At 42.0% G+C, this 11180-nt stretch overlaps 1 protein-coding gene across 1 annotated transcript; it reads left to right on the top strand.

Moving 5' to 3' along the window:
- The first annotated feature begins 9047 nt into the window (after positions 1-9047).
- LOC143218900 (uncharacterized) lies at positions 9048-10238 on the top strand. Its single transcript, XM_076444468.1, has one exon. The coding sequence runs from the start codon at positions 9048-9050 to the stop codon at positions 10236-10238; it is 1191 nt and encodes a 396-aa protein (XP_076300583.1).
- Positions 10239-11180: the final 942 nt, after the last annotated feature.

Raw genomic sequence — 11180 nt, 5'->3', positions numbered from 1 at the left:
CCTGGAGATACAAACCTCACAACGATTACACCATTTTTCTACATCCTTAATAGAATTAACCCAATAAAAACGTTCCCTGATCCGAGAAACTGTTTTATTGATGCCGAAATGTCCCCCAGCAGTCGAATCATGAGCCTCACGAAGAACTGCATCTTTCTTTTCTCTCGGTACCACTAATTGCCAAACTATCTTTTTTCCCTCCGCAGATTCCCACTTTTTGAATAAAAGACCATCTCGAATCTCTAAAGATTCCCACAATGAAAAATAAAATTTAACCTCCGGTGACGTAGCCGTCAAAACTTCTTTAGGCGGCTTTTTTCCCAACAGTTTACTTTTAAGAACCAATTCTAAGTGTGGATCATTCCTCTGAGAACTCTCCCAATCCTGCGTTTCAAACAAAGAACACTGAGTACGAAGGATTGGAATTTCTTCAACCTCCTGACAATGTTCGTCCCTACTTTCTGCATTTAAACAACGCCTACAATTATCTGTCCAACAAGGCCTTCTAGATAACGCATCAGCATTGGAATGTAATTTACCACTCCGATAACAAATCGTGAAATCGTATTGTTGAAGTCTTTCTAACCATCTGGCTATCTGACCCTCAGGGTTTTTAAACGAAAGTAACCACGATAACGCCGCATGATCTGTACGTACTGTAAATTTCCTTCCATACAAGTAATGATGAAAATGCTCTATAGCTTTAATTATCGCCAACAACTCCCTTCGGGTAATGCAATAGTTTTTTTCTGATTTGTTTAGAGATTTATTAAAATAAGCAACCACTCTCTCTTCACCATCCTGAACCTGCAGTAAAACCGCCCCTATACCGACATTCGAAGCATCCGTATCTAACAGGAATGGATCACTGTGCGAAGGATAAGCTAAAATCGGTGTTGAAGTTAAACAAATTTTTAACTCTTCAAAAGCTTTCTCCGCTTTCTCTGACCAAACAAAACTTTTATTTTCCGTCAAGTCAAAAAGCGGCCTTGCAACAGTGGCATAATTCTTTACAAACCGCGAAAAATAAGTACACAACCCTAAAAAGCTTTTCATTTCCGACTTATTCCTCGGTCTAGGCCACTCTCTGATCGTGGAAATTTTCTCCGGATTCGTTTTAACACCTTCCCTAGAAATAATGTGCTACTGCTATGTAGCACAATGTGCTACTGCTACGCGTAGTTTATCAAATACTAAATGCAAATTTTGCAGTTCCTCTTCGAACGTCTTCCCAAAAATGATAATATCGTCTAGATAAACGAGACACTTTCGCCAAGTCAAATCTCCCAAAACATTTTCCATTAACCTGTCAAACGTAGCTGGAGCATTACACAACCCAAACGGCATCACCCTAAACTGCCATAACCCTTCGCCTACTGAAAACGCAGTCTTTTCGCGATCCCTCTCATCTATCTCGATCTGCCAATAACCACTCTGCAGGTCCAAAACCGTAAACCACGAAGATCCCGCAATCGCATCCAGAGTATCGTCAATCCGAGGTAAGGGATATGAATCTTTCTTCGTTATGTTGTTTAGCTGGCGATAATCTATACAAAACCTTGTCGAACCATCTTTCTTTTTAACTAAAACCACCGGCGACATCCAAGAGCTAACCGATTTTTCAATCACCCCCTGGTTTTCCATGTCCGCAATTAACTGCCGTACTTCGTCCTTTCGCTGAACGGGAACCCTACGGGGAGCTTATTTAATAGGTGCGTGACCTCCCGTATCTATTCGATGCTTCACTACCTTGCACTTTCCCAACTGCTTTTTATCTTTTGCGAAGACGTCTTGAAATGAAATTAGAAAATTCCTAAAGTCTTCCTTCTCACTCTGGCCCAGGAGTACGGAATTTTCTTCCAAAATCGGAAACAAAAACTCTGGCAAAACCCGGTCTTCAGAATCCCCTGCAATGCCTTCGCCACTTTCCGAAGACCAAGCATCGATAGAACAATCATTAAACCAAATTTTGTCTACTCCGGCAATATGCAAACAGTTATTCTCCAAATCGACCGAACACTTATATCTTGACAGAAAATCCCGCCCTAAAATGCAATCTTCCTCGATATCGACAACGAGAAACCTATGCCGAACGCGTAGTTTTCCAAACTCAACAAAAGTGCTACGCTCCCCGAAAATCTGAACCCTCTCTCCTGTAACGGATCTAAGATGTATTTCGCCTGACATTGAGCAACAACCCTCAACTGACGTCCCCTTTAGGAGTGAAACTCGCGAACCGGTATCGACAATGAACTTTCGGGAATGACCATCCAGAAGGCCCATGACGCTAACACCAGACTCGACCGCGACGTTATTAACCGAAGAAATTCGACAGAGGGTATTTTCTTGTATTTGATCGTTTGCAACCCTCTTTACAACGATCCCTTCTGGTTTCCCGAAGCGTTAGTCTTATTCAAAGAACAATTTGAAGAAATATGACCAATTTTTCCGCATTTCCAGCAAGTCAAAGGTCTGCTAAAGTCACGTGGCTGTCCCCCGTATGGACGAAAACGGCGCGTGTCCATCCTCGCACTCTCCTGCATAGGCTGCTGGGACCTCCAAGAGTCCTGAAAATTTAGAGCTTCCACCCTCACCGCGATCGCGAGTGTCTCGTCCAGTGTGGAACAATTCATCGAAGCAAGAGTAACATCTCTCTTGAGATTGTGGTCCCCGATCGCCTCGAGGAACCTCTGATGCGCTTGTTTATCGCGAAATTCCGGTGTCGCGTCAGGGAAAGCCGAATGGGAAAGAAAACAAATTTGGTTAGCCAAAGCCCGAAGAGACTCTCCCCTACGTTGTCTATAATTAAAGAACCTAAACCGGTCTAACTGAGCCAAGTGCCCATTGCCATATTGAATATTTAATCGAGAAACAAGCGCGTCAAAGTCGGTACGTTTCGATTCCTCGAGACACGACAGGGCCGTAAGGAGTCCTCAAGAGAGTCTCAAGAGAGTCTACGAGGGCCAGACTCTTAGTAGTATCATCCCAGTTATTAATCTTTGCCAGGGTAAGAAACTGTGTCAAGTACAGTCTCCATGAACCCGAACCGTTAAATTTTGCGGGCTTAACGCGGTAACAAGATGGATTAGCATTGCACGGACGCGAACATTGATTGAACGCGCGTGAACCTACGTCACCGGCGGCCTCACGGTTCCCATCCCCTACAAATCTCTCCAAAAGAGAAGTAAGTTGGCAAAGACTGGCCTGATTATTCGCTAACTGTGTTTGCATGGACGTGAACTCCTCCGCTCGAAAATTCGCCTGGTTTTCCAGCAGTCGAGCTTCCAAAGCCGCGAGACGCTCCTCCAAACGAACAGACCGAGTCTGCATCTCGTTCCGCTAGTCGCTTGCTCAACAGCAGAATCCCACTTCTGACACCAATGTAACGAAGTCTCTATTTCGCTAAATAAATGGACACACTTTCAATAACCGTAATACGCTACTTTTCGGAGGAAGGCAACTTATCTTTAGCTAAATCGCTTTTATCGCCTTTGACGTCTTCAACGTCCGCTCTCTCTCGTGTTTGTCTTTCGACTCTCAATCGTTCCAGCGTCGTTTTCCTAACGACGCTGTAACCAACCTGAATCTTCCAACAATTCTATACAACGGGTATACCGACAGACGCGTAACATTAGTATGCCGGTAGACCCGTAACAATACAATGATTTTGAATATACTGTGACGTGGCAGTTTTGCCAACGTCACCCGATGCCGGTTATCGGAAGACCGGGTCACCCTCTGGCAGCCTAATACGCGAGAGGCGCCGTGGCGAGCGCTCGCCCTGGGTGCGAACGAGACCCATGGGCGAGTTCTAATATTTTTGGAGCGTCGCGCCAATTGCGCGACGCGTATCTGCAGGACCGTAGGCGGGCCCCAAGGGGGGACCCGAAGCACCTCTCCCGCCGAGAAACGGAAAACGGATCGGCGTCGGCGAAAACTCCGACCCCGAGGAAGCGAGGGATCAACGTGGCCCAGGATAGACAACCTGGAGGTGCCGTCGAGGACATGCGATGCCAAGCCAGGGATCTCAACTGTCTCGCCGTCGCCTCATCCGGAGAGAAACCTGGCCAGTTGCCGGATAGGCTCGCGTCGATCGCCTCTGAGGGAAACGGCGAATCAACGAACATCGCTGCCGGAGAATCATCGAATCGCAGGACGCCAAGGACCGTCGCGCAGGGCTAGGCCCCGTCCGAAAATCTATTAGCGATCGGTCGAATTGCGTGCGGGGGGACGAGAGCGGCAAGAGGGGGACGCTCCGCTTCCGCGTTCCCGAGTCACACCGCGAGAGATCACTTCTTCGTTGGCTTTAGCGAAAACTAGTTGCGAATTTCGAACCTTAATTATTGCATAAGAACTATGGTATTTGCGAAGCGAGCTGCTGGACACAGAGGGACGAGAACGTGAGACCATCCATCGTTGCCCTGGGTAAGCTTCTGTCAGATCTCATTTCGATAAAGTGATCTTTCTCGCGTTGGCTCGGTAGTGTGTCGTGTCCGAGATCGCGTTGTAGAAGCACCGACGAGAATTCGTAGCTGCCGATACTCGAGACGGATTCGAAGTAATCCGCGAGGGGCGGGAGTCTGGTGTGTAACGGACGCGCGGGTACTATATTTTGCGGGTGCCCGTGCTAGAGGTCGGATGGCGAGGGCCCGCGTGTAGAGTTGACCTCGCTACGCGCGGCCCAGGAGAAATTGGAAGCATCGGGCACTATTCGGTTTTCGGGGGTCCGCGCGTCATTGTCGTTATAAATCGAACCTCGAGTCGTCCCACGGTGCGACGCCGCCACGTGCTCTCGTCGTATTTCCGCGACGTGTTCCGCCGACGAGAAGCTGAATATAACGCGTATTACATCCGAATCTGGACGTAGAACGCGAAGGTCGCGTACGCCAACGTTAAATTCACGTTGCTGCCGGATTCATAGCGCAAAGAGAAAGACCGTAGACGGTCAAATCGCGCGTGCGACGGATCGCCGTCGCCGACCACCTGTCACGCGCCGGCTAACCTCTATACGCTGCCGGTCGTTGTCGGCAGCCGTTCTGTAATCATCGTCGAACGAATAAAGTTGTGTTAGCCGAATCTCTGAGTCGTTATTGCGTGAGAAACCTTCCCGCCGCGGGGAATGCCTCGTGTTCGACCCGCGTAGAATCCTGAGACCATTAGTAGCACCTCTCCGCGTAATATCGATTGTCGCAGGCTCGTAGGGTCGCCTCTCATCGTGTTTACTAGCGAATTTAGCGTGGCATCTTCTGTGCCTGGCGCCCGAACTTTACTTAAGAGATCTCGAGAGACGACGAGCCTGCGTACAATTTTTGTCCCGGGTGGACCACGTTTCGCGCGGCCGAACGTGGCCCGGCGGTATCGCTTGTAAATACCCGGAGTCGCTATCGTTTCGCTAAGAAACGAGAAACGACGTGACAATACATAAACATTTGAAAATCGTAGTCCGTTCACGCTTTCCAATAGACTAATCATAACGTTTGTTTTACCACATCCAGAAGGACCGCTTACGACACATCGAATATTTTTAGGTAACAACACACCATATTTCCGCATCATATCATGACAGTGATCATCAAACACGCGACGCGTCGGAATATGAATATTTGCAAATTGTTTTATGAAACGCATGCTCTTCTGTTTTATGTTTTCCAGTTGACAATGAAATGGTATTTATAGGGAGGCTTTAACACCATTGATATCAGTTGTTCTCCATATTTGAACATGAGAAAATCTGTTTAAAAAGAAACTATGAAAAAGAAGAATACAAAGAGGAGTAAGAAAAACACTAAGCGAATTCTCCCAATCGCCAAACGTGGTGGATTTTTGCCACTATTGTTACCTGCATTGTCGGCTATAGGGGCATTGACTGGTGGCGCTGCAGGGGTAATCAAAACAATAAATGATGCTAAAGCTGCAAAAAAACAATTAGAGGAAGCGCAGCGACACAATCGTGCTATGGAAGGTCGTGGTGTATATTTACGACCGTATACAAGTGGAAAAGGATTATCGGAAAAGAAGAAAAAAAAGAAAAAAAAAGAAAAAAAGTTTTTATGACTGATGTTGAATTGATGATTGCGTGTAAAAAATTACCATATTTTAGAGGTGTTTTTATGCGTAATGAATTGCGAGGACGTGCATGGGCAAACGAGCGGGGGATAGTGAATTTAGATGATAGTCATGGACCAGGAACGCATTGGGTCGCATATGTAAAACGTGGTTCACACTTCAAATATTTTGATAGTTTTGGAAATCTTCGTCCGCCAATTGAGTTAATTCATTATTTTGGGCCAACTACATCGATCGTATACAGGGTGTCTCAAAATTAGGTCCGGAGCCGAAAATGGGAGGTTCCTGAGATCATTTCAAGCGACATTTTCCTTTGAAAAAATGTCGCCGCGGCTTCGTTAACGAGTTATTAACGAAAAACACGGACCAATCAGAGCGCGAGCTAGACGCGTGCAGCCCGGCGCGCCGGCAGCCGAGTGTCGGTGGCACGCCGCGATGTCGTAACGAACAAAAGTTTCTCGATGATGTGAATCCTCGCCAATTTCGATAAGCTTTGGATATGTTGTCAATACCATGATTCTGAACAACATTTCCCTTTACAGTTTCTGTCGATCGGCTTTAGTTTACGACATTATTGTAAAAATTTGTAATTGTAAATCGATCGATGTACTATTTCCTATCCGATTTCGATAATCTTTGGATATGTTGTCAATACCATAATTCTGAACAACATTTCCCTTTACAGTTTCTGTCGATCGGCTTTAGTTTACGATATTATTGTAAAAATTTGTAATTGTAAATCGATCGATGTACTATTTCCTATCCGATTTCGATAATTTTTGGATATGTTGTCAATACCATGATTCTGAACAACATTTCCCTTTACAGTTTCTGCCGATCGGCTTTAGTTTACGATATTATTGTAAAAATTTGTAATTGTAAATCAATCGATGTACTATTTCCTGTCCGATTTCGATAAGCTTTGGATATGTTGTCAATACCATGATTCTTAACAACATTTCCCTTGACGGTTTTTGTCGATCGGCTTTAGTTTACGATATTATTGTAAAAATTTGTAATTGTAAATCGATCGATGTACATACTATCTCCTCGCCGATGTCGATGAGCTTCATTTCAAAGGAAAAAGATATTTAAAACATCGAATTTATAACATATTTCAAAGTCATCGAAATCGGTGAGGACCCACATCATCGGCAACTTTACCCGAACGATAGAAGAAGCACAAACTTATTGAATCAAAAACTCACTTATTCAGCCGTAAATCCATTTGACTACCACATACAACCACCACACTTTTACATAATTGTTGAACTCGTAGCACACTTTTATAACTCGTATCGATATCGAACGAAATTACTTACTCCGACGCGGAAAGAGTTCGATGCTCTTCGCGATGCCGCGCGAAACTGTGCTCTCCCAGCGTACAATGTATTCGATGAAGGCGTCGTTTAAAACAAATGAAATCGTTCCCAAGGAGATATTGATTTTTCGAGAATCATATGATTCTCGAAAACACCGATTCGAAGATTATGTAAAGGTGTGGTGGTTGTATGTGGTAGTCAAATGGATTTACGGCTGAATAAGTGAGTTTTTGATTCAATAAGTTTGTGCTTCTTCTATCGTTCGGGTAAAGTTGCCGATGATGTGGGTCCTCACCGATTTCGATGACTTTGAAATATGTTATAAATTCGATGTTTTAAATATCTTTTTCCTTTGAAATGAAGCTCATCGACATCGGCGAGGAGATAGTATGTACATCGATCGATTTACAATTACAAATTTTTACAATAATATCGTAAACTAAAGCCTATCGACAAAAACCGTCAAGAGAAATGTTGTTCAGAATCATGGTCTTGACAACATATCCAAAGCTTATCGAAATCGGAGAGGAAATAGTACATCGATTGATTTACAATTACAAATTTTTACAATAATATCGTAAACTAAAGCCGATCGGCAGAAACTGTAAAGGGAAATGTTGTTCAGAATCATGGTATTGACAACATATCCAAAAATTATCGAAATCGGATAGGAAATAGTACATCGATCGATTTACAATTACAAATTTTTACAATAATATCGTAAACTAAAGCCGATCGACAGAAACTGTAAAGGGAAATGTTGTTCAGAATTATGGTATTGACAACATATCCAAAGATTATCGAAATCGGATAGGAAATAGTACATCGATCGATTTACAATTACAAATTTTTACAATAATGTCGTAAACTAAAGCCCATCGACAGATACTGTAAAGGGAAATGTTGTTCAGAATCATGGTATTGACAACATATCCAAAGCTTATCGAAATTGGCGAGGATTCACATCATCGAGAAACTTTTGTTCGTTACGACATCGCGGCGTGCCACCGACACTCGGCTGCCGGCGCGCCGGGCTGCACGCGTCTAGCTCGCGCTCTGATTGGTCCGTGTTTTTCGTTAATAACTCGTTAACGAAGCCGCGGACGACATTTTTTCAAAGGAAAATGTCGCTTGAAATGATCTCAGGAACCTCCCATTTTCGGCTCCGGACCTAATTTTGAGACACCCTGTATAATCACAAACGTTTAATATTATAAATATTATATTAATATTATAAATGTGAATATAATTAGAGTAGAATGCAATGTAACCACAGGATCGTACTACAATGGTGCACTCATTCATACTTTACACGAGTTTGCTCCTAAGGTGCCGCCGGGATATAAAATTTCCGAAACACCTACACAAGTCATTTACCTTCCAATCGTCACGCGAGCAATAGACAATTTAACGATTCACATCGTAGATCAAGCCGGATGTTTAGTTGATTTTCGTGGTGAAGAAATTACGGTGCGACTACACGCGCGGCAAAGCAATGTTAATTCATAACAATAACGCAACAATCAACGTGATAAACAAGAATACATTAATTAATAAATCATTGACTGCACAAAACGTGAAATATCTACAATCTTTGGGATTTATTGTTAAAAAGTGAATCTTTGTAAAAAAAGTGAAAAGGGTAAAAAGAAGTTCACCATGTTCGATGACATTTTGAGCATTTCGGAGGCACCGATCTTTGACAATAGAATAACGAAAATTGAATTACACACATACAATCCATATGCAAACACAACATTCGGAAACAATGATGAGATAAGAATACCCATTCAGCAACAAGATTTGTACACGCTACCTTGCAGAAGCTTTCTATACATCGAAGGAAAACTTAGTTTACCCGGAAAACTTGAATTAACTACAACAGGTGCATCATCTATCGAAACAACATCTTTAGACAACAATGCCGTTGCATTCATGTTCGATGAAATACGCTACGAATTAAATGGGGTTGAAATCGATCGGAACAGAAATCCGGGTACTGCTACAACTATAAAGAATTATGTTAGCCTGTCCACGATGAGAAGCAATGCATTGTCCAATGCAGGGTGGACTCATAAGGAAACGATGCTTGGAGAAAAAACTGCCACAGCCACTGCACCGATAAATTTCAATTTTTGCATACCCATGAGCATGTTATTAGGCTTCTGCGAAGATTACAAACGCATTGTAATAAACGCGCGACATGAATTGATTTTGATTCGCTCGCACACAAATGCAAACGCATTGTACAGTCCTTCGGACAAAACAAAACCTATTTTAGATCTATATAAAATTCAATGGCGAATGCCACACGTCACATTGGATGAAATACATAAGCTTTCTATGTTGCGTATTTTAAGTAATGATACACCAATCAGTATGAGCTTTCGATCATGGGGATTGTATGAATATCCTTTGCTACAGACAACCACGAAGCATACGTGGGCAATAAAAACCGCTCTCCAAATGGAAAAACCCCGCTATGTAATATTTGCTTTACAAACTGCGCGAAAGAATAATTTAAGTAAAAAGATTACTCGATTCGATAATTGTTCGTTGTCTAACGTTCGACTTTATCTGAATTCCGAAACTTATCCGTACGATGATTTAAATATTAATTTTGATAATGGAAAATGTGCCTTGCTCTATGATATGTATGCCAAATTTCAAGAATCCTACTATGGAAACGGTGATGCGTTTCTCAACGTTGCAAATTTCATGGAATACGCTCCGCTTGTCGTTCTAGATTGTTCTCGTCAAAATGAAACATTAAAAATGCTACGATTGATGTACGAATTGAATTTGAATGTAGAACGGACATTCCTCCATCGACAACTGCATACTGCTTAATAATACATGATAGCATAATAGAGTATAATCCATTAACAAACATTGTTCGAAAAATTACATGAAAAAATGTATTATTTTTTCAATAATAAACATAATCTTTATATAATCAATTCTGATGTTCATAAAATGAAATTCCCACACTGATAGTGATATCAGAGAATAAAACAAAGGTGGGGGGGGGGGGGGTAGAGATGATGGTATAAATAGGATCTACACAAGTCCAAACAAAGTTATAGCATCTGACGCATTACGCTCAAGTGTATCGAATAAAATAGATCTACACAAGTACATACAAAAGTTATAACACCTCAACGCATTACACTCAAGTTATTTATCAACAGTAAGTATATTAAACTTTTTTCAAATTGTTTAAAATTTTCACACATTTTTTTTTTTATTCAGATGAATCAAATCACACACATAAATGATATGGATGGATTCAGTATTGAAAAAAAATTTTTATGTAAAGAATTGGCAATAATCGATGTTTGGAATGGTTGCTTTAAAAAAGTTGATTTCCAATTAGGCCGAAATTATTATGACCTCTCTGACGCGGATAAAAAAACTGCTAGATATGTCATGAATTTTGTTCATGGAATCCCTTTTAAATATTTTGGGCATGAACAATACAAGCAGCATGAACTATCCAATGTAATAGAAAATTTTGTATACGCATATGAACATCCAGTAGTAGCTTACAAAGGTGGAAACATTGAAAAAGATTTACTACAACAATTAGGCATAAAATCGCTTAATTTGGAATCACTTGGTTGTCCAAAATATGATACATTATTAAAATGCCCTACATACAAAATTGATAATAATGTATTGTGCAACCCTCCATTGTCACACGCCTGCAAGTTATTTATAAACGCCAATATATCATTGTAGCTTACACGAAGTACAGACATTTCGGGAATGGCTAAAAAAATTACGATAATA

Source organism: Lasioglossum baleicum, chromosome 20 (assembly GCF_051020765.1).
Source record: "Lasioglossum baleicum chromosome 20, iyLasBale1, whole genome shotgun sequence".
NCBI classification, from domain to species: Eukaryota; Metazoa; Arthropoda; class Insecta; order Hymenoptera; family Halictidae; genus Lasioglossum; species Lasioglossum baleicum.
The sequence above is the reverse complement of the archived record's forward strand: the minus strand, read 5'-3'. Positions and strand labels throughout refer to the sequence as shown.

Coding starts and splice junctions, on each gene's coding strand:
- LOC143218900 (XM_076444468.1), top strand. CDS start 9,048: ATGTTCGATGACATTTTGAGCATTTCGGAGGCACCGATCTTTGACAAT.